General features: G+C 36.7%; 1 protein-coding gene across 1 annotated transcript in view; it reads left to right on the forward strand.

Moving 5' to 3' along the window:
* Positions 1-27,942, forward strand: part of NOX4 (NADPH oxidase 4) — a 160,696-nt gene that overhangs the window by 103,786 nt on the left and 28,968 nt on the right. The window contains exon 11 of the mRNA XM_032397656.1: positions 9,846-9,927. Within this exon, the coding sequence (XP_032253547.1) occupies positions 9,846-9,927 (82 nt within the window). The remainder of the gene's footprint in view (positions 1-9,845; positions 9,928-27,942) is intronic.

Consider the following 27,942-nt stretch of genomic DNA (forward strand, 5'->3'; position numbering starts at 1 on the left):
GGGATCGAGCCCCATCGGGCTCCCTGCTCGGCGGGAGGCCTGCTTCTCCCTCTCCTGCTCCCCCTGCTTGTGTTCCCTCTCTCGCTGTGTCTCTCTCTGTCAAATAAATAAATAAAATCTTTAAAAAAAAAAAAAAAAAAAAGAAGCTGAAAAAGGAAATGGATGATTACATGAACAGAGAAAATTGTAATACTATTCAAATAAATGTTAATTAGAATAACTAGAATACTATATTTTGCCTATTAGTTAACAAATATTTTTTTTGTTGATAATATTTATTGCTAGTGAGGATGCAAAATACTGACATTGGAAATGCATATGCAAAAAAGAAAACCAGAGGGATCAAGGAAAACCCAAATTTGTCCAATGAAACAACCTAACAAAGGAAGCAGATTCATATATTTGCTTGTTGCTCTTCCCTAATCCATTTTATAAGCTTGTTCTTTGACCAGGAGGTCCTGTATTTAAGAGAAGACTCTCATATGTGGCTGGTTTTTATAAGCTTGAAAGGACCATATATTGCATGCCATTAATTTTGTTAGCCCAGGGTTTTCAGTTAGAACTTCATAAAAACATAAAAGAAAATGCCCAGTTTCTTTGGATCTTGGATAAAATTGCCTGTTCCTTATAGAATATGCACCCAGCAGGTATTCAGAGTTTGTGCAGAAAGCAGGAACTGAATTATAGTATCAAGCTGAGCCTTGATCACTTTGAGGTGTTTCTTTTGTTGAATGCCAACATTGTTAAAAAAGTGCATTTGCTGTGACAAATGAAAATATAACATTTTCCTTAAAAGGTGAATTGCTAAGTAGCAATAACGTGTTTATCCAAAAATGCCTCTCTTATTTGCTTTCACTTTCCTTGAACCTCTGTCCTTTTATTTTCCCCCTGTCAGTTTAGTTGTAGTTTAGCCTCTGTGGCAATGGAAGAGAATTTATATTTTATAAGAAAGCTAGTGATAGACATTGCTTCATTGATGTATTTACAGGCCAAGAAGTCTGTCTACAGTTCTTTCAAAAGCTGCTTTTGAGGGCGCCTGGGTGGCTCAGTTGGTTAAGCGACTACCTTCAGCTCAGGTCATGATCCTGGAGTCCCGGGATCGAGTCCCGCATCAGGCTCCCTGCTCAGCAGGGAGTCTGCTTCTCCCTCTGACCCTCCCCCCTCTCGTGCTCTCTCTCCCATTCTCTCTCTCAAATGAATAAATAAAATCTTTAAAAAAAAAAAAAAGCTGCTTTTGATTTTTTTAATAGTATGTTTAACAAGTAGGACCCAGAATAATGAGTATTAAAGAAACAGACTTTTATCACTGTGCTTCCTCTGGAAATAAAGGATCCATTAAATAAATTTCCATTGTATAATACTGCCTTGCCTACGTTCAGACCTTATAGTGTTAAAAGTACCAGGTGTCCAGGTATATAGACTGTGTATGACCCTGCTGCCTCTTTTTTTTTCTCATTTTGTAATTCTTAGGCAAGAAGAAAGTAAGGGAGGGAGTACAGCATTTTCTCTCCCAAGAATGAGGGAGAGAAAGAACTGTGAGGCAGTGGAAAGAATACTGGACCATGAATTTGCGGGGTTGGCGGGGGGTTGCCTTGTTTTTTTAAACCTCTTTGCCTCTTGCTAGCCATGTGACCTTGGGCTGGTCAGTCCACCTGGTTTTTAGTTTCTTCACCTACAACATACTGCATTGTGGGAGTTTTCTCATTTTTCAGCTCATTGCTTATGTAAAGCTGTATAATTCTTTTCAGAGAAATAAGTTCTAGAATGTGGATAATTTAATGCCACATAAAGTAGGAATGATAATAGATTAATTTTGGTATAGTTGAAAAAATCTCAAGGGAATATTGTGGAAGGATATATGCCAAGTACAGGAATTTTATGTTTCTTTTTTTTCTATCATTTATTAAGGATCTTCATTTACTAGCTCTGGTTGTGTATACATTGTGTTCTACGTCCTCATCTTCTGACTTACAAGTGTGGGCTTTTTTAATTTTTTAAATTTTTTTCCTTGTGTAAGACAAGTATGAGATATTGTTTTTTATATTCCTTTGACATTGGCCTTAATATTTATGGAGAAGGTAGTTTAAATAACCAGAGCATGTAGCTGATTGCTTTTTCTTCTAGAATTGCAGAATTTCCGTTTGAATTTTATCAACAGAAGATATTTCTATACCTTTAGGAGCAAAATACTCTTGCTCTGCAACTAGATTTCCTGATTTACCTAAAATAGTATTAATTTGAATGTCTTTGATGTTGCTTTGAAAGCAATATTTTAAATAGCAACTATTGTTATTCAATACTGAGTTACCATGGTAATAAAGAGCATTCACTTGATTTAAACTTTTCAGAAAAGGAAAATGTATACTTTCTATCTTTCTAGTTGGTTTGAATATACCATTCTAAGTCTGCCCTTTCATTCCCAGTTTTTGAAGTAATTTGTTTTTCTAAGATTAGTGTGCATATTTCTTTTTTTTTTTGAGGAAAATAAAACATCAAATTTTTACAAGCCATCAATTTCTTTAAATCCCTAAGAGAACAGCTCTTCTTTCCCTTTTAAGTAATTTTGTAATTACATTCTAAATCCTTTTTCAAGTAGCTCTAATGGAATTGCGATTCTTTTGTTGTCCTGGCATTTCCTTGTGATAAACAGGGATGCCCTTGAGAATAAGAATCTTTTTTTATTCATAGTGTGTGACAAATAGTAGGTACTTAATAAAAGTTTGCTGAGTGAGTGAGTAAATGAATAATGTATGCTTTAATTGATAAAAGTTCTTTCTACTCAAAATATTAGCCTTAGTCGCAATTTTAAATTCTGTGCCCTTAGTGATTATTGATATATCATAGACAACAGGTAGAGTCAAGGGGGGTAGGTAGAGAATGACTAAATAGAGAGGTGAGAAAGAGGAATTTTCTTTGGAATGAGTGATTTTCACTAAAAAAAGTGAAAGAACAGGAAATTGAATACAGAGAGGAAAAATAGGAAAGAAAAAGAGAAATGAAACACATGCCTATCTTTCCTAACTTGAGCATACAGGCCAGAGACCTGTGGGATATAAAAGCTGCCTTGTGGTAGAGAACGTTGAGGTACGCATCAATGGAAGGAGCATGAGAGAGAGTGTAAGATGTCTGTAGGCACCTATAACATACTCTCTCTTCACTCTTCCCCACCTTCCCATGTATTAGTGATTGGTTTTTGAGCAGTAATATGAAATTTGAATTGCTTTATTATTTTCTTTTGATGAATGGCCAATCTGTAACTTGACATTATGCACAGACCGGGCTACCTGGATGGATCCCAGTTACTGTCAAGCTCATTTTTTTTTTTTTCATGACATTGATCACCTACTGGACCTTCTATGTATTTATGTGTTAAATTATCATCATTGTGCATAGTTTTCATAAAATAATGAGTAACTTGTGAAGTAGATGCTGATTCATCATCAACAGATTTGAGTGTTTTCATGTGTTCAGGGAAATCATTATGGCTTCAGGGTGGATGGCAAATCTTGACAAACATTTTGTTCAAGGTACATGTTCAACTTTTTTGAAAAAGTAAAATAAATTTAGTATTTACTTTTTTATTAATCATTATGTATTTTAACTTATTACAGTTGAAATGACTTATTGTATTTCATAAAAAAGGACAAATTAAGAGTGTTCAGCCTGCTGTGTACACTTTAGGGTGGAGTATTTAATTCTCGTTCCTATATAATTTTCATGTCAGTCTAAATTATAATTTCCTACATTTCCCACTGACACTATCCCCTGAAGCCTGGATGGCTGTGTGCATCTCTTGGACTGTAGCACAGGGCCTAGGGCAACTGGCTAGTATACCACGGGGCCTGCAGGGTATTTATTTATTTCTTCCACCATCAGCCCAGACTGAACGGTGTTACTTGTCCCAAGGTGTATGTCTGTCTGAGAGCACTTCATTTTAACAATGGGCATCTGTACTTATAACAAAGGTGTTATAAGTACTTCTGGAAAGGGCTGGAAATGAAATTTATTTATTCAGACTTAACCACACATACATGCATCTTACCCTGTAGTTGCGGAGAACATGGCAGAAACTGTAAGTGGAAAGTGGGGGTCTAGCAAGCCCATGTGTTGCAGGTTCAGTTTGCCAGAAACTGAGTGTGAGAAGTAATTTATGAATTTAAAATGTTAATTAGGGATCAATACTCCTGAAGGGAAAAGGAAGGATTTGGGATTGGGTTGAGCTTCCTCAATAGTTGAACCACCGTGCAGACTCTACAAGCCTTAGCCAAACTGGCGGGAAGCTCTGGAGCAAATATTGCCCATCAGTGTGGCCTCTGTAAAGCTAAAATACCCCTGCCTTTTTCAGCCGCTGGCTATGAGCTGTTCTGGGAAAGTCATTTATTTCCCTTGCATCTGAGGTGGACCCTGATGTAAGTGACCACTGGCGGCTACCTGCTGACCCTACTCCACAACTGGACCACAAGCACTTCACCAAAGCAGAATATGGGGGGGGGGGGGGGAGGAGACTTCTCTGTATCAACCACAGCCCCCCTAGCATATTTCATTAGTAACATTTAATTTAGAAATAAGATTCGGAGATGAATACTAAATCAAGCAGAATGCTAGCAAGCGTGAACCAACACCGTCCCAGGCAAACCAAGACATATAGCCACCCTCCCCTTCAGTGGCTTTGGCAAGATTCCTATCCTGTCCTTAAGCATATAAGGGTTTCAAAGTTGAAAGGTGGCTTAAAGATCACTGAACTCATTTGTCAATTGAGCAAAGGAATTAAGAACAGAGGAAGAAGTAGGTGGAGAACCTCAGACTTTCTGACAACCAATTTGGTATCTTTTCTATTATACCCTGTTGCTCTAAGTACTGCAAACTATATAGTAAAGAGATATTCATTCTTTGGTATGCCCTGTATCATGCATACTCACTTATAACCCTGCCTGTATTATGAGATAATCTTCAGTTTTTCTTGTAAAATAATAGAAATATTATAGTGTAATCATTTACAGATTTTGCTTGAAGACTAAGAGCATGGGGATGATGTCTATTTCCTTACAACATTTATCTTATAACTTCCAATACTTTGTTACATGATGCTAGTTATTTTTAAAACTAAGTTTAAGTCTCTAATGAGTCTGTTTAATACCCCTTAAGGATTTTGTCTTAATGCTTTCTGAAGAAAGAAATTAAAACTGGCAAATCAAGTGTAATATGAGCATTAAAAAAAGAGGAGAAAATTTGTATCTAATAATAAAAATCCCAATAACTTCTTACCAGATTTTTTAGAGCAACATTATCACTCTTTAGAGATGTTTTATTTGGTTTTCTTTCCTTGCCCATGATAATGTAATACTTAAAGTAGTTAAAACATTCATTTCCATAGTGGAGACTATGGAGAAGCAAAGGTAAGGAAAGGGGATTACTTGGAAAGAAACAGTGATTTAGAATTGGTAAAATCTCCACAGAGTTCCTCCAGCAAACAACAGCTGTTTCTCGGGTTCTTACTTAAGACACACATTAGGTGGCTATGATCACATCTTCAGATGCAAAGGACTTTTGGACTACAGAAGGAGGGCGTCATCTTTTTATTTTCTTTTCTGCCCTTATTTAACTTCTTTCTTTCTTTTTTTTATAGTGGTAGGAAGATTTTATTGTCTTCTCATCTCAGAAACATATTTGCGTACTGGTCTTTTGTTGTTATGCAAATTTGTATTGCATTTGTTACATTCTGCATTTGGAGGAGGATTACAACGTGGCCACTTTTCACAAAGGGGAAGATAAAGAATTGAGTCACAATAAATATACAAAAAAGTTTGAATTCGGATTGGAAAGATTATTTTATTTTTCTCATCTTTGATTTTGAATAATTAAGTGTATTGTCTCACAATTGATTGTCCAGAGAGCCCAAAATAGTGTAATCATGTGTAGTATGCGGTCCAGGTCTGATAGCCTCACAATCTTTTCATTGATTGAATGGGAGAACGGAAGAGTAGGTGAAAGTCTACAAAAGCGTATTTTAATTAAGATATATCCCTGACTGGTAGACAATCATGTTCAGACATTATCTCATCATTAGTCAACTCATCAAAATATAACCTTTCAGAAAATCCTCTGGTTCTTTTCAGTGGCTTTAATGAAATTATTCTAAGAGTCCAGTGAAAGGATTGAGATCTAGTGTTCGGATAACTGCCATTTTCCTAAGAAATAGACTTTGGGCCTCCTGAGAAAGCAGATCATCTGGTGTGACATTTGCAGCAAGAGAAGTATTATTTTAAAAATTCTGCTATTGGTATGTGCTCTGGTAAGCGCTGTGAATTGTGCAAGACTGTTGAATCTCAGATCTGTACCTCTGAAACAAATAATGCAATATATGTTAAGAAAGAAAAAAAGAAGAAGAAGAATGTAGCAGGAGGGGAAGAATGAAGGGGGGGAAATCGGAGGGGGAGAAGAACCATGAGAGACGATGGACTCTGAAAAACAAACTGAGGGTTCTAGAGGGGAGGGGGGTGGGAGGATGGGTTAGCCTGGTGATGGGTATTGAGGGCACGTTCTGCATGGAGCACTGGGTGTTATGCACAAACAATGAATCATGGAACACTACATCTAAAACTAATGATGTAATGTATGGGGATTAACATAACAATAAAAAAATAATAAAAAAAAATTCTGCTATTGAACAGAGAAAACACCAGTTTATTTTGGTCTTTTTTCCCAGCATCAGATAAACAATGGGATGCTAATTAATTATTTGATAGGCAGAAATCTGGGAGACTAAACAATTTTTCATTTACTTGGATTTTTCTAAGGATACTTTTTATCATTTATTTTTATTCTCATAAAAAGTAAACAATCATTATACCTGTATGGGATAAAGTTAATTGTTCATATTTAGGAATTTATGAATATAATAAAAATAAACATTTTAAAAGGATATAATTTTAAGCAGTTATTTTCTTTGTATATGTATGAACTTTTTTTTTACATTCATAGTAGCTACTGAAGGATCTTCATGTTTGCTTGGTGTTGCTTGCATTTATAATATCAGATTAAAGGATGCTTCAAATGTAAGAATATTCATTATAGATTTTATAGTTTGGGTGGATTTGCAAGTAATTTCTTATATGCTACTTTTGCTCTGTGTGTGTGTGTGTGTATGTGTTTTAAATCCTATCAATATAATGTTATCTCCAGAGATTATCTTCCAAATTTACAGTCAAATGTTTTTTGTGATTATGGAAACAGGGAAAAGCCTCCAGCTGTATTATGTTATGGTTGTTTGCATTAAGAATTCTGATTTTTCTTTTCCTTGCAATCAGTTTGAGAATCATTCAGTAAAAATTTAATTTATATTGTTAGCACCCAAGGATATATCATATTCAATGTAGCTGTTTGAACAGTTCTTTCTTTACTTGATGTGAAGTTCATGTTTGTGGTTGGGTTTTGGCTCTGTTTTTCAAGATTTGTTTAGGAAAGGGATAAATGGAAGGGAAAAGGGGAAAAGGAGAAACACTGCAAATCACTCATTTAATGAAATGCTACATAAATTGGGACGTGTACTGAAAGACAAGGGTCCCATCGGAAGAATTTACTAGTCATTTCACTGAAATAAACATTAATTCTGCTCATTAAAAGTAGCAATATTATCAGTCGATATAATTTAATTTTTAAAATATGAACTAAAAAAAGTGTACTTGAAGGAGAAAAAGAAATTGTGCTTTCTTAGATCTGTGGACTCTACAGTACAACCACCTCTCTTAGGATCTTCTCAGTTCCTCCCCTAGTGCACGGTAAGAACGTCAGAGTGCTGATGAGAAGCAACAGAGTAGAGGTCAGTTAAACATCCGATTCAATGTGTTGTAATAAATATGGAGATAAATCCCCATCCTGCTTCTCAGCATACTTTGTAACCACTGTGTTCACCAGTGTTTAACATCTGGCTATTCAGTAACTGGGAAGTGGTGATTGTCATCAACTGCAAATTTTCAGTATTTTGTGGAAATTGGGCACCTTCGGTTAGTGATGGATTTATAGCAGCTTGGAGCTTCAGCTTTGCACTCTCTCTCAGCCTGACCCTGTGACCCTGTCAAGGCTGGAGCTCCGGTACCCTTGCTTTTCATGGTTGATAGGTGACCAGTTGGGCTTTTCTGAAAGGCATTATGATTAACCTTGGCAACTTTCTTTATGCAGAAAAAATGGAAATATTGTTTCAACTAATATTTATCTAGCATCTTAATAGGTATCAGATAATGTTCTATATCCAGGTGATGTAATACCCATCTACTAGAAGGAGAAGGAGAGGTGGATAGACAATTGTATCTAACAATAAAAATGTAGTCTGAAACATTCTGTGAGAGTGTAAGCATGGAGTATACTAGGAGTACAAACAGTAGGGTCATCTATTCCAGATTTTGGAGGAAGAATAAAAGAAAGAGGAAGGATCAAAGAAACCTTCCCAATAGGGATGACTAGAGGTAATGAGTACCTAGTTCTGGAAACATGGGATCAGCCTCAGAGTGATAGACTACTCTATGCAATGCAGATAATTCTGCAGTACAACTATTTCTAAAGTAGAACTGAGGATTCTTCCTTCCTCCACATTCCTCTTTTTCCTTCCCCCGCCATTTTCCTTTCTCTCACCCCTCTCTCCTTCCCTACCTTCTTTTCTCATCCTTCTCTTTCTCTTCCTCTCCCTCCTTCCTTCATTATGAGCTTAATAAGCACAGAATTTTATTAGTCAAAGTTTTGGCTCATGGGCTAATGTCATCATTGGACAATCCCTGACCCACATTCATTCATTTACTCCTTTATGATGCTATAGATATATTTATATACACATCTAAATTTCATATATTTCATATAGATGTAAAGTATTAACAATGATGACCTACCTTTTGCTTTTCTCCTATTTCATCTTCTTACCCCTTCTAAAAGATAACCATTATCCTGGATTATGTATATTATTCTTTTTTTCATTGGATTGCTTTGTTTTATACATAACATTTCTAAACAATACATTGCTTAGTTGTTTTTTAACTCAACAAATGATATTTTTCTGTATGTAATCTACTAGTATTTTTTCCACTCACCATTTTACTATGTTTTTATTTGTAACTGATTTCATTCAGTTTCACTTCAATTAATATTCCATTGTGTATATGTGCTGCAAATTGTCCATTCTCCTGTTGATGGGCAATTGAGTGGTTTCTCTTTATGTTGTAATGAACAGTGCTGCTATGAATATTCTTTTACTTGCTGCCTAAGACATTATGTGAAAGTTTCTACGGAGTATATACCTGGGAATGGAAATATTGGCTCATAGGGTACACAGAGGTTAAACTTAGAAGATAATCGCACATTGTTTTCCAAAGCTATTGTACCAACTTGCATTCTCACCAGAACTATATGAGAGCTTATGTTGATCCACATCTCCTCTAACACTTGCTCTTGTGAGATTCATTTCTGTCAATCAAATGCCACATAATATATGAATGCTATCTAATGGGATGTGGCTTTGATTAGCACTTTCCAGGTTACTAATGAGATTGCATATCTCTTAGGTATATTTATTGGTCATGAGTGTTTCCTCTAATCTTTCAATTATAAGATTTTACTAGTCTATATTAATGAATACTTTCTATTTTTTTATTGGCAGTTGGAATATCTTAATCATAAAAAGATATAGTCATTAAAGTGAAATTGACATATGTCAGTACTATACAAAATGGTGGGCACATTTCTAATAAAGGATGTGCAGCCAAACTAATGGACAAATTAAAACAATAGGTAATAATTGCATTTTGAAATTATTTTCATGACTTTTATTTTTTCACAACTTGATGTTTTTCTTTTGACAGAACGGTTTCGAGATTTACTACTTCCGTCATCTAATCAAGACTCCGAGATTCTGCCCTTCATTCAATCTAGGAAGTATCCCAAGTAAGCACTAGGAGTTCACTGGATATTGGGAAGGGGACGGGTGTAGTGATGGGGGAGGTTTGCGGGGACAAAAACAAAATATTTTCTTTCTAAGGATTTCTGAAAAAGCTAGAATACCCTAACCTACTTAATGAGGGCATCTCCTGCACTATAATGTCTCAGGCTCCTCACAGCTGGGTCAGAGAAAAAAGCCTTGCCTGCAGTACAGCCCAGCTCTGAGTAGGAATATTTGTAGAGTGCAAATGGTAAATTACCTGCATCAGTGTCTGGTCGTGCCTCTTTTTGCTTGATTCTGTATCAACAGCGACAGATATTTTGTGGGTGATCCCTCATCTGGTTTCCTGGTTTCTATCCTTTGAATGCAAGGATTCATTCATATTGTAATAAGTGGTTTTCAGATAACCACCTGTTAGATATGATTTTAGTAATTTCTGTATATTCTTCTTTACTGTCTTGATAATTATGGGAAGTGAAATCTCCTGACCCTTTCTTATACAGGGCAGACCTTCTCTTCTTTTAGAGGCCACAAGTGTACTTATTGGTTGAAGGAATATGCCTTCATCTTCCCAGAGAATAAGGAAGTAGCATGTTTTTTTATTAGGCATCCTTTTCCCGAAAAGCTGATGGATGCCTGTATCTCGATCCCTCCTGTAGAAGCTTGGAGTACCCTCTACTTCATGAATGTCTTACTCTAAGTCTACAACAAGCTGAAGAAGGAACAAACTGGTATCTGATAGAGAAAAGGAAGGTCACCAACTTAAAGAATTAGAGCTTGGTTTATACACATTTCATCAAAACCAATCACTATGCTAATTGACTCATTCTTTGATTGACTTGGCAATTTATTCAAGTATCCACTGAACTTCACTTTCTAGAATAATTTTTCCCTAATACTTAGCTTTGATAATATTGACTTACCTCTGATAACAATAATACAGAATCTGAATTATCTGCTTATTGTCTTTGATATTAATCCAGATTTAAGCTCTAGCAATAATCTTCTAGTCCACTCATGGGGACCCTCCTGAGGGACATACAAGGGCTGGACATCATTCCATGCATACATTACTTTTCATGACTGGGAGCATGGAGGAGCCTGAAGGGATTGACACATGTCTGTCAGTACTTTTGCCCCCAGCTGCTGTTTGCAGAGGCCAGTGATGCCTGCTCTTCTGCCTCTTAGGCTTTCTATCCACCTGATACCTTTGCTTGAAGAGGGGAATCACAGTTGCTTCTCAGATTACCTATTGGTAATCTGTTTCCTGCTATTTCCCTAGGTTTCCTCAGCTGTATGTTCTTACACATATCCTTCTTGCTTTTAGGTTACTTTTCCCATAGTGATGTTATGATATCATTCTGATATTTAACAGAGATACCATGTGACAATCCTTTGTCAGTGTCTAATCCTTAGGGTAGTTTTTTTGTTTCTTTGTTTTGTTTTTTGGGGGACATCTGTGGACTAAAAGAATAAAAGTCATCCGTTGATGCCACATACACTGTGTTGGGGTGAGTAAGAGTGCAGACTGCCTCACCAGCTGTGCTTTGTGACTTAGGTCACCTAACCCTCTGTGCCTCAGTTTCCACCTCTGTAAAAGGGGAATGATAATAAGACCTACCACTCAGTGGTGTTATGAAGATTAAATAAATTAATAAACAAAAAAATATTTAGAACTGAGCTTGACACATAGCAATACTTCATATCTAGCTGCAAGTGTTATTATTCATTTAAAATTGCATATAGCATTAACTAGATTTGCATGTTTCCAAACCCGTTAGGGAAATAGATTGTTCATTGATCTTGGAGGAGGATAATTCTTATATCAGGATACCTTTATCACTCTGCCCTTAATAATATTTGGGGAAGAACTATTTATTTAATATTTCTAGATTATTGCTAGACGCTGATGTGAGTCACTGCTTTGGTGATCACTTAGTATCATTATGAGTTTCCGTTTTCTGAACCATCCAATGAAATCATGCTAATTAAAGGTTTCTGGGTCTGAATAATATTTATATAAAAATTCTGGATTAAATACAATTGGCTTATTTAGGTTATAGAATATTAAGCATTTGCATCCTCCCATTACCCATGTAATGTCTAGTTTGGGAGTAGAATTTTAGGAGGTGCTGATAGAACAGAGAAAGGGTAATAGAATTCCTTTTACGCTGTGCCTAAGGAGTGTTAAATTGGTCCAGGGAAGAGCATAGGAGCAAAAACTCTGGGCATGTAAATAATGCCCATGTAAAGGATCCTGGGGTATAAGAAGAGACAGTTGTAGTAAGAGCCAGTCAATAAATATAAGGGGGCAGGGATTTGTGTATGTCTAGACCTATTTTAAACTATTTTGGGATTACTCATGGTTTTCAATATTCTCATTTAGTCTCTCATTTGTATTCACTCTCAAATATACTATCATTTATTCATTACTGAGGATAACTATAAGTCAAAGAATTTGTCATTTCATGACATGCAAAATTTCTGGAAAGCTGAAAATTTCATCAGACCTTTAGTATTTGTTGCTCTCAGTCACAATGTAATAAACCTATTATATGGAGATTATTCTCCCTCACTTTTCTGCTTGTTTTACTGGCTCATGAATATAGACTCTGTTAGTGAGAGATGTTTTAAGAGTTAAAATATGGTTTAGGAAACAACTTGTTTGCCCTATATTATATAGTGTCACAGGGTGATGTTTACAGAGCATAGTATAGTCGACCTTCTTTAAGTCAGACTCACTCTACCCTGGTTAATATAAGCTGGGGAGTGGACAGTGGTTATTGGATTGGGGGTAGGATCTCTAGTCAGCATATTGTCCCTATAATCTTAAGCATCTGGTTATAAAAAGACATCTAACAGATAATGAAACAGGGAAAAGGGTATATTTTATTTAGGGGAAAAGTATTCATGAAGAAGAAAACTGACCAGTTCTTGAAATGTGTGTGTGTGTGTGTGTGTGTGTGTGTGCATGCGCATGTGTGTGTTTTAATGGAAAGCCATTTTTTAAAAAATGTTCCCCACTGGGAAACATTGTTCTAAAATATAGTAATGTTCATTCATCACATTCTTGCATTTGTGACCTTGCATTTGATCCATTGCCAAAGCTAGGCACATCCATTCTCAGTATGTATGTGAAGACGTTGTCTCATGAAAATTCTTGGAGCATGAATAGGTGTGACCATTGTCAAAAACAGACAGGTGAATGAAAAGAAGAAAATGAATGTATACTTAATACAAAATAATGTTGTTGATTCATAGGTTAGAGGAAAGAAATGGAGATAATGAAACTTGTTTTGTTGCTCATGTCTTAGCTGGTGTCACTGTTACTAACTTTGAAGCATTTAGGTTTATAATGTATTTAAACTAGAAAGTAATTATAGATATTCTTATCCTTGCAGCTTGGAGACATAAAATAGTTGAAGACATTTGGCATAATTTTACTCACAAATGACTTGTAACCATTTTAGCAATTATGCCAGCAAAACATGATCCAATGGCTCTGGAAATTTCACCATAATATGTATAAAAATATTGTGAAAATGTAGGAATAAAATGTGGCATATCTTTATTTGGTCAAGATCAAGTACTCTGGAATGCTTAATCTCAGTACTCTTTAGAAAAAGAAATATTATTTTTGATAAAATTCAGAATATTCCTTTTGACTCGGTTTGCCACCAAAGGATAACCTTGACTATTTAGACAATAAAAGCAATGCCTCAACCCATTCTCGTTTCCAATGGACTGCTTAAAAATGGCTTCAAGTGGCGATATCAGGTGATTAACTGCAAAGCCTCAGAAGACTTTTCTAGATTTCATCTATTCTCCAACTTGTCTTCCTTTCTCTTTCCAAAGAAAATTTTGGTTTCCTCTTCTTCCAGAGGCCTCCTCTCTCTCTTTAGTAATTTCTGTTCAGTCTGTATGTGTGTAATGTATTTGTCACTGGAGCTAAGTTATTCCTATTATTAATAAAAACACTTAGCACTTAACACTTTCTACATTGCCATGATTGTGTTAATGTGCTTTATATGTATTACTTAATCTTTGTTATTTCCCTATGAGTTAGGTAGTACTATTTCCCCAAATTTACAGATTTTATATATTAGAGGATTTAAAAGGGTTAAGTGACTTATCCAAAGTCATATGGAAGAGCTGGGTTCCAAATTCAAGGTCTGCTTGGCCCCCAAATTACACCTAATTGTGTAATTAGGTGTATCTCATTCATTCATCTGTCCATTTTTCCATCAGTCCATTCTTCAAATGTTTATTGAACAATTACTGTGCACTAGAATCAGTCACAATTACTGAGGATACAAAAATAATGAGGACATAGCATATGGCTTTGAGGAACCTAGAGACTAGTGGGGGAGAAACAGAATGAGACTTTAATGGAGAAATTAATTATAGCAATGTGATAAGTCCTTTAGTTATAGAGAAATGCACTAAACTCAATGGGAAAAGAGAAGAGAACGTGTCTTCCAGTCTAGGTAATTCATGGCAAGTTTCATTTTCCTTTGGAGTAAAATCTTGACAAATACTATGGAACCAGATGAAGAGGTTTTTAGATGGAACAAAGAACATAGCAGCATAGAGAGCCATGGAAGTGGGTTGTTCACTGAGAGATCACCTGCGGGTATTGTGGTTAAAAAAAAACCTTTGTGTATGTGTGAGTGCATGTTTGTGTGTGTGTGTGCACACATGTACATGTGCATATGTATGTGCATATGCTCATACATATACACACATTGAAGGGCTGGGGTATAAGGAGAAATGAGAGCAGGGGCCACTCCACGAAGGACCTAGATTGCCATTTAAAGGAGCTTGGACTCTGTGGTGAAGACAGTGGAGCATGATGAAAGAGCTTTAAGCAAAGGAGCAAAAATCATTAAATTTGCATTTTCATAGTTTTATCATGGAGCCAGAGAGGAACATGAGGCACTGTATGGGGCTAGCACACTAGCTAGTTGGCAGTTTCATATTCAAGAAGGCAATGAGAAAGGATCAATTCCATGGTGATAATAATAGGGAAAAGCAGGTAGATATCTGAGGATTTTAGGAGACACATGACAAAAATGTCATGATTACTGGGCAAAGGGCAGGAGGATGAAAAGGGAGAGGGGAGGGGCAGGGGAGAAGAAGGAGTTCAAAGAAGGGGTTCAAGCTTTTTCACTTGGATCACATTCTGTATTAGTGGTCCCAGGGCTGGGGACAAGTGGCAGATCTCTCTGAGCAGCATTTTTTATTTTTTTGGCTCTATTTCAAATGGAGGTAATAATAGTGCTGTAGGAAAAGTTCCCTATTGCTTTTACTCTCACATACAATTCTTCTGACACCAGTTGTGGGGTGTGGTTTTTCCCACACCAACCAATTCTTCAATATCAGCTGGGTGTCTTACAATTCAATTCAATTCCGACACTAACCAGAGTTTGTGCAAACCCCACAGATTAAGGGCTCAATCCCATAAGACTGTCCACCCCCATTTCAAATACCAATCGCAGGTAGCAGGTCCCCAATTTACCCACAATTTGTCCAGTTGGCTACAAATCAGAAATTCCCATGACCTCGTCCTTGGATTTGCTAGAACGGCTTATGGAACCCAGAAATACTTTATGAATTTACTACATAATAAAGAATATGATAAAGGGTATAGATGAACATGAACAGCCAGATGAAGAGATACATAGGACAAGATCTAGAAGGGTCTTGAGTGCAGGAGCTTCTGTCACCATGGAGTTGGGGTATACCACCTATAGATGTGTTCACCAACCTGGAAGTTCTCTGAGCCCCATACCATTGGGGTTTTTATGGAAGTTTCATCACAGAGGCATGATTGATTATTAACTTCATTTCCAGCTCCTCTTCCCTCTCCAGAAAACAGAGGGTAGGGCTAAACATTCCAAACTTTTAGTCATGGCCTGGTGTGTGTTTCTTTCTTTCTTTCTTTCTTTCTTTTTCTTTTTCTTCCTTCCTTCCTTCCTTCCTTCCTTTCTTTCTTTCTTTCTTTCTTTCTTTCTTTCTTTCTTTCTTTCTTTTTTTTTTTTCTTTCTTTCCTTCTTTTTTTTTATATATTTATTTATTTTTTTTGGAGAGAGAGAGAGAGAGAGAGAGAGAGAGTACACACACAGCGGGGAGGGGCAGAGAATCTCAAGCAGGCTCCCCGCAGAACAAGATGGGACTCGATCCCACTACCCTGAGATCATGACCTGAGCTGAAATCAAGAGTCAGATGCTTAACTAATTGAGCCACCCAGGTGCCCCTGGCTTGGTGTTTCTGGTGAGCAGTCCCCATCGATGAACCTACCAAGAGTCACCTCATTAGAACAAAATGGGTTCCCATCACCCAGGAAATTCTAAGAGATTTAGGAACTTTGTGTCAGATGAGTCTACTACTCAGGAAATTACAAAGGTCTTAGGAGCTCTGTGTCAGGAACGAGGGGCAGAGACCAATATAAATATTTCTCATTACTTCACAAGTAGCTTCCCTCTAATGTTGCTTTGAGGAAAGCACAGTGAGGGGCATAATTCTCTCTTGTAAGACTTTATGATCATTCAATAAATAAAATAATGTAAAGTACCTGCCTCTTGCAAATGTGAATTCTCACCATCATCCTCATTCTGGGCTCTCTTCTGCCTTTTCTCAAAGCTATGCCTTACCTCAGGGCAGGGGAAAGTTTCTACCACATGGTCTGCCTTACTGTCTCTGGTCCAGTCTAGATCCTGCCAGAAGGGATGCACTGTTCTGCCTGACAAAGGTAGCTCGGTACAGTTTCTACAATCACAGCTGTGCATGATGTTCTTCCCAATATACCCAAGGTTTTAGTATTGCCTTTCATTAAAGGATTACTGTTTCTCCTCTTCTCATCCCTAAACTTAGGTTTTCTTTCATATATTAGGTGATATTCCAGTACCTGTCTGACAAGAGATCTAACAAGCTGATGTTCTGACGAGAGTATGGAATGCAATAATGAGGATTCCCAATTCTTTTGATATTTGTGAACGTAGGCAAGCAAGATGTCAGAATTAAGCTGGTCTCTCAATAGGTAGTAGGTCCCAACCTGTGGGCTGACATTCACATGTAGAAACCCTGCCATCAGGACTGCAAAAGCCAAGGGGATCACCAAAACCCGCAAACAGTCCTACAAAAACTGAGGTAGTCATGAACTCGTAAAGACTGGCTCAGACATGTGATAAGTCCAGAAACTCTGTTAGTGCAAGGCTAGCAGGCAAGCAATAAGGATGCCTTGGTACTGAGTGAGAGATTAGCTGATCTTGGACTCAAGTATTCAAGAGTAGGGCCAAGAGGAGCCTGTCGCTGGGGGCCAGGCAGCTGAAATCTCAAAACAAGCTGAGAAAGTAAACACTTTCTAGGGGGTAAGATAAGCGTGTGTGATTCTCTACCTAGTGCCTTTGAGAGCTGTCTACTTTCTTTGTTCTGACCCATCCTCCATTCCCCACCATCACATATCTTCTCCGACAGCATTTGTTTTAAGTTTTGGGGTTGTTGTTTATTTGTTTGGTTTGACACAGAGATTGTCTGTCAGGTGAGAGAGAAAGTGACCTGAAGTTCTTCCTTTGTTACAAATCTTAAAATCCCACCTTAACTTCCTTGGACTGGAACTCCTCCTTTTTGCATAGGTGATTTCTAGCTCATCAACAATATTCCCAGCTCTACAAGAGTGAGGTGTCATCAGAGTGAAACCATGATTTCAGAAACAGTTTATGACCTCTATAGTTGAGGTGAATTTTAAAACAGTCTTATATTAAATTTATCAAGTCATAAATTTTAACAATATGTCTGTTTATTGGAATTCCTTGTCAAAGAGTTTTTTCTTTGCAGACCCTAAATTAATTAATGGCTTCTATTTGTAAGGCTTTGATTGAATAATTCAGAATTTCAAGAAACAAACATCAAAGTGGTTTTTTAAACAGTGTTGCTTTTATTTATGCATGAGATTGCATTAAGTAATAATCACACATTAATTACAGAGATTTCTTAGCCCTTTGCTGATAAAGTTTCTTTCCATAAGTTGCTCCTAAAATCCAAACAAGGGGCACCTGGGTGGCTCAGTGAGTTAAACGTCTGCCTTTGGCTCAGGTCATGATCTTGGGGTCCTGGAATCTAGCCCCATGTCGTTGGGCTCCCTGCTTAGTGGGGGAGTCTGCTTCTCCCTCTCCCTCTGCCCCTCCCCTGTGCTCGTGCTCTCTCTCTCTCTCTCTCAAATAAATAAATAAATCTTTAAAAAAAATTCTTAAAAAAAAAGTCCAAACATTGTGGACCACCACCTACTGCTCTCACCAAGTCTTAACTCAAATGTTAAGGGCTTACCCTGATCAACATATTCAAAATCACCACCTGTACTGGCTCACCTCCCATCCTTCTTATCTGCTCTACCAGCAACATAAATACAACATGGGATATTGTTAGAAATACAGATTCTAGGACTTCAGACCATACTTACTGATTCAGAAAATCTGGGGGTGGGGCCCAGCTCTGTGTTTAACAAACCTTCCAGGAAATTCTGATGCACACTAACATTTGAGGACCATTAGAGCAAGATAGAAAGATTTTGAGGACCCTCTCAGGCTTTTTAACTCCCTCCCACTTCTTGCTGTTTTTACTGATGTGATAATCTCTTGGGAGTGGAATGGTCTAAAACTTCAACACCATCATCTCCAGAGAAACAATTCATGACATCCATCTTTTTCCCAGATAAAGGAAGAATTATTATATGAAGGATGGCCCCAAAACCTTCTAGCCTGCAAAGGAGGATTTTCAAGGAGTTCCTTGGCACAATGTGCCCTTTTCAGACTTAATTTGCCTTTCTGTATTACCCCTAACCAAAATAATTTACAACTGACTGTAGGGTTAGTATGTGATCACTAAGGAAATGAGCTTTGGAGTCAGACTCTATAAGGATTTGGATGAGTCTTTCCCTTTGATAGAAGTGTGGCCTCGAGAAAATTACATAGCATTTTTGGGATCTAGATCCCAGTGCAGTAAGGGGGAGATTATACCTCCTGTGAAAGCTGTTGTGTGGATTAGGAGGGAAGGGGTACACAGAACAAGTGTAGACCCTGTATTAAACTAAATGTTCAGTGAAGAGTATCTGTTACTACGTCTCATTTTAAGATTTGGAGGTAAGGGTCTGAGATAGTTTTTGATTTTTTTTTTTTTAATTAGAAGAATTTTTAAAGTAAAAGCTAATCAAATAAAGATAAGAAAGGCAAATAATTTTCCAAAAATGGAAACTTTACATTAGCATTAAATGGATGTGAATTACAACTATCTTACAACTTAATATCTTAAAACTTAATATCTAAGATTTATCAAATGCTTAGTGTGTCCAGGTACAATGTGAAAAGCTTATCAGGTATATTAACATTCAGCTACATAAAATAGAAACGTAGCTAAAAATGATGGACGCTTATTTTTCTCACATAACCAGAAATACCAAGATACTTGATGGCGGGAATTTGTTGCCAGCATATCACATCTGAGGGGTCTCCTCCCTTTCCCTCTCATGGTTGTAAGATGACTACTTCAGCTTCCGCCACCACATCCTCATCCCAGCCATCCCCAGCCATCCCATCCTCATCCACCCCCGTGAAAGGTACATGCAAGCCGAGTCAGCCTCCCTTTCAAGGAACTTCTCAGAATCTCAACCCAGCACGTCTTACACCTAGTTATCCTAAACATTACTATCACACCACCCCAAAATTGGGAATGAAAAAGGGAAACAAGATAAAGAGGAGGCAACCAGGGGTCTTTGCCTTGCCCACATTACCTCATTTAGTCTTTACAATAACCAGTGAGATATGTATTATTTAGATCACCTTCTATTTACAAAGGATGCAGTTGAGGCACAGGGTGGTCAATAACTTGCTCCAGGTCATGTAGTACCATCTGGCAAAGCCATGATTTAAACTAGTTCTGAGAGCCTACATTCTAATTTACTATATTATTATACAGTAAAAACCTACCTATCTTCCTTAAATTTTCCTTATCTCTTTGAAGTTGTATTTTTTCTCCTACTGGGAGTTTAAAAGGCAAATTTTTTTCTGTTAAAATTTCTGTACTGAAAGGAATTGCTGTGGAAGATTTGAGAACAGAAAATTTTACCCTACTAAGAGCATTCTCCCCCATAGGGAATGAGGGGCTCCACCATAGTAGTCTTAAAGTTAAAGGCAAATGAACATGTTGAGCATATTTTATTTTTTCAGTACTTCTTTCAACAAATATTTGTTTGGTGCCTATTAAGTGCCAGTAACTGGAGACAATAATGGGCAGGAACGATTTTAACACAGCGTCCTGGTTTTCTTAGGTTTTTGAGTTAGTAATAAAACCAAGGAGGAAATCTGGCAATGCCTAATCAGTGGGGCCAGCTGTACTTATAAAATTATTTTTATTCTTCTAGGGTTTTATTGTTTCCAGAGCACTTCCATGTGTGGTATTTGGTCTGTTATATCCATTTCTTCTGTCAGTTTTACTTATTAATTATATAATTTTCCTCTTGTTTATTGAGAACCTCTAATCAATTGATTAGTAAGCACAGAAGCTAGAACGACAGAAACAGAGTGATTATTTCATTCTATCTGAAAAATGTTGCAGTTGGTAAATATTGTCACAACTGAAATCAACATTTTGGGGTTCACCTAGGGAAGGAAAAGAGGATGGCAGGGGAAGGTGAGGCAGAATATTAAAATCCATATACTCACAAAATATACTAATATGACATTTGATTCCCAAAGCCTATGTAACATAATAGGTTGTGATTTTGTTGATGGTGTTCCTGAATTCTTTCTTGGATTCTGTTTTTTAGTTCTGTACCAATGTAGTGGTTTTGTTTTGTTTTTAGAGACTACAGTTGCATATAATTTGGACATTAGTTGCCTGTCTTCCATTTCAACCATTCTTTTATCTATTGGTATTTAGTGATTTTTTTTCCTGAAACAGATACTCCCTGTCTCCTAGAAATGCTGAAGGCATGGATTATGTGTGCTTTTATTTGTATTCTTTGTTGATCATACAATTTTGGGGAATATTCATATTCAAATAATAGACATTATCCTCCAGATCTTGAAAGCACTAACCCATCACTTTCAAAAAGTCCCAAAAAAGATAATGTTCACAGAGTACAAGAGGAAAACAAAGGAAAATCCCACTTCACTATTGACATTGTGTAGTTCTCTGGAAAGATGCACTAGAGCAGTGCTTTTCAGACTTTAACAGGCATAGGAATCACCTGGAAATCTTAGTAAAACACAGATTCTGATTCAATAAATCTGGAGTTGGGCCTAAGACTCTGTCTGACAAGTTCTCAGGTAAAATTGATGTGATTGGTCTGAGAACCACACTTTAAATAGAAACGAACCACATCATCTTAGTCACAGCCTAATGAAGGGCTTTTTGTTCGCTTCAGAGTCACATTTTGCCACATGTGTTCAGAGAAGAGAGATGTGCTCAGCATGCTAAGCAGGAGAGAAGAGAGTAGAATAGAGTCTCCCTCCTCATAGACGTCTGTCTTTGATTACAAAGGAAATTCTGAAAGTGCAGCCAGCTGAGTTATAAGTAATTAGTAACAGTATATCTATAGTAATGTTTTTCCTTAAAGTCTGTTTTATCCAAAATCAGTGTAACTGCAGCTATTTTGCTTTTGCTAGAATTTCCCTCCTATATCTTTGCTCCTTGACATCTTTGTATCCTGCTATAAGATACGGAATCTTGAATCTCTTGAAAAGACTTATTACTTTATTTTCTGATTCCAGCCAAACAATCTGTTCCTTTGAAACCAAAGATTTTGGTCCATTTACACTGAATTATATTCTACGACATTATTTTGTTTATTTGTCCCACTTTTTCTGTTTTTTTCCTCCTACCACCACCTTTTTTTTTTTTTTAATTGGCTGTAAAGACAAGAAGATACATAATATGGTAGAAGCCACAGTCTATTTCTTAATTGAATTGAGCTCTCTAAACTAGAAGTAGCAAAACCAAAATATAGTGCAAAAGAATTGGGGGTATGAAAGTTTAAAGAAGCTAAAATTAGCCAGCAATTAAGATAAAAGCCTACTCTACACCTAGCTTTCAGCAGGAAGGTCAGTGGCCATGTAGAAAAAGGAGGAGAGACAGGAAAAGGATGGAATGACTTGTTTGAGAAAAAAAATATATTAAATATTTGAGCCTGAAGGCATATAAGTGGACAGGAAATAAAAGAGATTCATTACCGTCTAAATAAACAACAGCTTAGATTAAATACAATTTATAAAATAGCACTCTTTGTTGGAAAGGCTGATTGTAGGGGCACCTGGGTGGCTCAGTTGGTTAAGTGTCTGCCTTCGGCTCAGATCATGATCTTAGATTCCTGGGATCGAGCCCCACATTGGGCTCCCTGCTCAGTGGGAAATCCGCTTCTCTCTCTCCCTCTGTCGCTCCCCTGCTTGTGTTCTCTCTCTCTCTGTGTGTCAAATCAATAAATAAAATCTTTAAAAAAAAAAAAAGAAAGGCTAATTGCAGTAAAAAATCTCAACTAAAGATCTAAACTCAATCTTAAAGGGTGTTTATTTTAACTGACTCTATTCCCTCTAAAAGCTTTCAGAGGTAATTTTATTTTAGTAGGGACTACAGCTGTGTTTAAATATATGTTGGAGTGGGGTGGTGAAATTTGGCTAGATGTTACACTTGAAAATCCAGTAGGGGTTTGGTCAGCTTATAATTCATGTTTCCACTTAAGTACTAGTGTTTGAACAGTTGAACAGTTTGGTAGGTTTCCTTTGATATTATTTTAACTGTTTTTTGCATCTGAATAAAAGTTTCAAGTTGCATATTGGCAGATCAAGCCAACATTAGCCAATACATAAAACAAAATAAAAAGGCAAAAAAAAAAATTCTCCTTAATTTTTTATAGGAACTAAGTTTAATGGTGAGGATTCGTTTATGTTTGTGTGTGTCTGCATACCTAAGAGTGAAAAATATATATAACATACTAGATAATACAACCTACTAGATAATAATGTTACTATGATACAAAATGATACAAAAAATTCTAAAAATGTTCCCTAACACACACACACACACACACACACACACACACACACACTGACAGTTTTTAATGCATGTTTGAGATGGTAGAAAATGAATGGATGACATTGCTTTGGGTCATAAACCATAAGAAGTTTCTATACAGACTAGCAAGTGAAGGGAGTACTCGAGCTCATACTTGCTCTTACCAACGTATCTATCTATCCCCAAAGTTTAGACCTTATTTCAATGGGCTGTATGCATGGTGGACAAGAGATAAGGCCTGGAACCCAAGGAGGGTAGGAAAGTGGATCAGAGACCCCCGCAAATAGCCTAAACTACTCATGTGCTCCATCCTCAGTGGATCAAGTAGAGATTAAATATCCCGCTATGCAGTAGGAGATAGTAGGGACAATTGCCTTATTTTGTCCTCGGCTTTGAGAAGAATTAATACAAAAATTCTCCCCTGATAGCTAGTGACCACTTGTATTGAAACAGTGAAATCCTAATATGTATGTAGCCTAATAAACCCAGAGACAAAAATTTAGTTTAGAGTGATTCCAGATTCATGGCATCCTGTTGTTTGGAAGAGGAAAATGAAAATCCTCTCTTGGGGGACACATTTTAATCCCCAAAGGATTCCTCTCTATAAGGCATCAAGGAATATGAGCTCATATTTTAAAAAAAATGAGGAAACAAAACGCCTTGAGTACATGTTAGTAGAAATCATATATCCAAAAAGTATAAAACAAGTGTTTCATATATCTAAAGGAATAAAATAGAGCATTAGAATAATGATTAAGAGACAAAAGACAACCAAATTTCTCAAGGCACTTTGGAAAAGGGGCCCATAGAGCTTCTCCAAATCAAAGAAACAATATCAATAAAAGAAACAATAAACTTTGCAGGTTAACACAGCCATAGAGAGCATAAATGAACTGTCAAATTGAACTGAAATAATTATCCAGAATGTGACATAGAGAGACAAAGATATGGAAAATAAGAAAGAAAGTTTGAAGAAATACAGTGAGTAGAAGAAGAAGTTCCTGCATTTCTTTACATTAGCCTTCCATAAGGAAGGGAAAGAAAGAGAGAAAGAGTATAAGCTATATCATATTTGAAGAAAAATAGCTCAAATTCAGAGATACCAATAAATCCCAAGCAATATAACAAAAATAAATTCATGGTGTGAAACATCATAATTTACTTACAGAAAACTAAAAGCAGAGACTAACAATAAAAAAAGCAGTCAAGGAAAGAAAAGGGAGGGGAAGAAAAAAGAGAGAGAAACAGGACAAGATGACATCGTGGTAAGTCACTCACCATAACTGAACTCAGTTCTCCAGTTCAAAGGAAAAGGCTGTTGGCCTGGAATAAGAAAATAAAACAGAGCAATAGGCAGTTTTCAAGAGATTGACTCAAAACAAAAAGATAAAGAAAAGAAATTCTAACCAAAGCAAAATTACTTCAGATAAAATAGACTTTAAGGTAAAAATATTTCTAGGCATAAAGGGAGTTACTAATCATTTATAAAAGGTTCATTTGATTATTTCTCTGATTGGAAAAATTAAAACAAACTACTGTTTGGGAAGTTTTAGATGGTTTCCCAAAAAAATGGAATTCTTTCTGGTGGTAGACATAAGCCACTTATTAGATGTTTGGCCTCAAGAAATATTTAAACTTCCAGAACCTCACTTTCCTAATCAATGAAGTCAAATAATATCATCTAACTCTGATTTAATAATGATAAATAATTCATCTAAAGCATTTACCACTGTGCCAACCACATAGCTCTATTGTTATCCAGATAGGCAAGGAAAAGCCTAGTAGCTGTACATTGTAGTGTCTTTCCACAAACAAAAAGATTAGGCCTATGAATTTATTTTGGTCAGAAAAATAATCCTTGGGCTGTTTAGTTTAATTCAAAGATAGCTATTCCTTGTAGAAACCTCACTGCCCCCGAGGCTTATTATCCCCTGAAACTTCATTAAAAGTAACGTCTTTGATATCAACCCAGATAGAAGATGTGGAGGAATGTCCATTTTTGCCATATTTTGCTGACACAGGATTGCTCTGAGATGAAACCAGAATTTTATATAGATGTGTTTTTTGATCTTTAAAACACCATAAAATTGTTCAGGGTTGTTATCCACCTAATGACTATTAAGAAAAATATATTTACTTCATTTTATCTTTGTATACTGGCCTCCTCTTTCAGTGGCTAGAGCTAAGCCCAAGATCTTTTATGTCTTAGGCTAGCACATCACGTCCTTTGTTTATTCTTTAAAAATGTATTTATTGAGTAAAGTCTATTCTTTTATAATGTGGCATTTTTAATTCCTAAGAAACTTACATGTATCAAAATGTAATTAAATGGTAGTTTTATGGTGAGAGAGAAGTCAGGGATGGAGAATTACAAAATTATAACCTCAAAGCTGTTCATTCTCCCCACCCTCACCCCCGACCCTTGCTGGAATCTCCGTAATGAAAGTTTTTTAAAAAGTTGTGCATGCATGGCTCTATAGCCCAAGCACCACCGAACGGTTCCAACATTTCAGCCCATCTTGCTTTTGCTGAGGGCAATGGCTTCCTCTTCCTCTCACTGCAAAGACTACCATTGGTAAAGTGTCTATATCCATTCTTTCCACTTTTATCACCTGTAGGATGGATCACATGGCTGCTCAGAGAGCTGTGGAGCAACCGTGTGCTTGCTTTCCTTCAGAGAGCATTAGTTCCAGATTATTCTCACATTCAACCAAGGGCGATCATGAAAGCACAACTTATTTCTTTCTGAGTGGAAAGATATTTTTAGATCTGTGGCTGAGATGCACAATCTAGGCAGTTCTCTTTATAGACTGAACCCTGGTCTGTCTCTCCTCACCTTTTCTTCTCCCTCATCCTCTCCCTCCTCCGTTTGGACATGTGGAACTTCAGACCTGTCGTGGCACCTCTCGTGGCCTCAGGGTCTTCATTTGTTAAATGGGGAGAGTTATACCGTAACCACCTCATACAGTGTTAAGATTATGACAGATAATATGTGAAAAGTACAAAGCATTGTGTATATGTAACATGGATATACAGCACATGTAAGTAACTTCTCAAATTGTACCATGTGCGTTGTCCCAGCCATTTCCTGCTTTGTAACTTCCTTGTGGGCAGATGTTGCAATTAATCATCTCTCTGCTTTTTTTTTTTTTTTTTGCTGCAGCAGATAGTAGTGGGCTTTACTTTATTAACCCTTTCATTCTTATATGTTAAATAAAAACACATTAATTCCCCACCCACTTAATCTTCAAAATAATTTTTGCAGTGTCTATTGTAGCTAGTTATCCTTTGTGAAACCTAGTGAGGGAAGTGGTCTGATAAAGAGGAATACTTTTTCTTTTTTTTTTTTTTTAAGATTTTATTTATTTGTTAGAGAGAGAGAATGAGGGAGAGAGAGCGCACATGAGAGGGGGCAGGGTCAGAGGGAGAAGCAGACTCCCTGCTGAGAGGGAGCCCGTTGAGGGATTCAATCCTGGGACTCGAGGATCATGACCTGAGCCAAAGGCAGTCGCTTAACCAACTGAGCCACCCAGGCGCCCACTTTTTCTTTTTTTTGATTCTCTATTTCCTAACTTGTTCCCGACTCTCTAAAATCTTGGCGGATATTTATGGAGAAAGAATTTATGGTGAAATGTGTTTACAAAGTATTGTGAATCCCCTGCTTGGAGATTCATAAGGCACTTTTGGCATGTGAAAGGCCTAGAGAAGTTTTGAATTAAAGAAATTTTTTAAATTTCTTTTTTTATTTTTTAAAGAAATTTTTAGGGGCATCTGGGTGGCCCAGTTAGTTAAGCATCTAACTTCTGATTTCGGCTCAGGTCATGATCTCAGGGTTGTGAGGTCCAGCTCCACGCTGGGCTCTACGCTGGGTGTGGAACCTGATTAAGGTTCTCTCTCTCCCTCTGCCTGCCCCCCCAAAAAAGAAATTTTTAAATAAACAGGTAAAAAAACTTTCTTAACACATATCCCAAATTAATTTGACTACAAAATACTTTTTTCCTCCTTAAATTATTGTTCTTTGAAATACTGGTATAATTTGTATCTATTTTCTTAAATTAATAAACTAATCTTTCTTAAAATAATTTTACAAATTATCAGATTATCTAAATAAACTCTATTTTAATTTACTATGATGTCAGTGTGTTTTGGGGAAGTGATAGGAAGTATTGGGGAACAAGATTTTGAGAACTGTTGGTTGTACTTTTATTTTTTAATATAGTTGAATTAATTTGCAGTCCATGGATTTTTCTGTTGAGAGGAAGAGGTCTGATATAACTGGTCTATCAGCTGATTGATATTACACATTGAAAAATTAAATCAACTTTATTTTTTTAAGATTTTTTAAAGAAGATTTTATTTATTTATTTGAGAGAGAGTGAGAGAATGAGCAGGGGGAGGGGTAGAGAGAGAAGAAGAAGCAGGCTTCCTGCTGAGCAGGGAGCCCGATGCGGGGCTCCATCCCAGAACCCTGGGATTGTGACCTGAGCCAAAGTCAGAGGCTTAACCGACTGAGCCACCCAGGCACCCTTTAATCAATTTTAAACATGTTAGTGTATTTTACTTTCAAGGGAAAAACTTACTGAATTTTCAAAAAAAAATGTTTATATATTTTTGAAAGGTCCAGGAAAGAGCATCCCTCCTTTTCTTAGAATTCTCTTATATCCACACTCCTTCATAATGAAACTTTTTATTAGTCATCAACCAAAGTTTAAAAATATATCAGGTGGCTCTCACCTCCATTATGTTGTTGCAAGACTTTGGAGAGTTGCCTTTAGTTTCTGTAATCTTCTCACATATATAATGATAGTAGGAATATTGTATTCCTTTAAAGAGCAGGTACTAAGATGGGAGAAAATCACTGCTCATAAGTTAAAGGCAATGGATTTTACACATTAATCACATTAAATACATGAAAAATGACTTACATCGTTCCTCTTTCTGCCTCCCTCAAAAGCCCA

The sequence above is a fragment of the Phoca vitulina genome, unplaced genomic scaffold (assembly GCF_004348235.1).
Source record: "Phoca vitulina isolate PV1807 unplaced genomic scaffold, GSC_HSeal_1.0 scaffold101, whole genome shotgun sequence".
In the NCBI taxonomy this organism is placed as follows: Eukaryota; Metazoa; Chordata; class Mammalia; order Carnivora; family Phocidae; genus Phoca; species Phoca vitulina.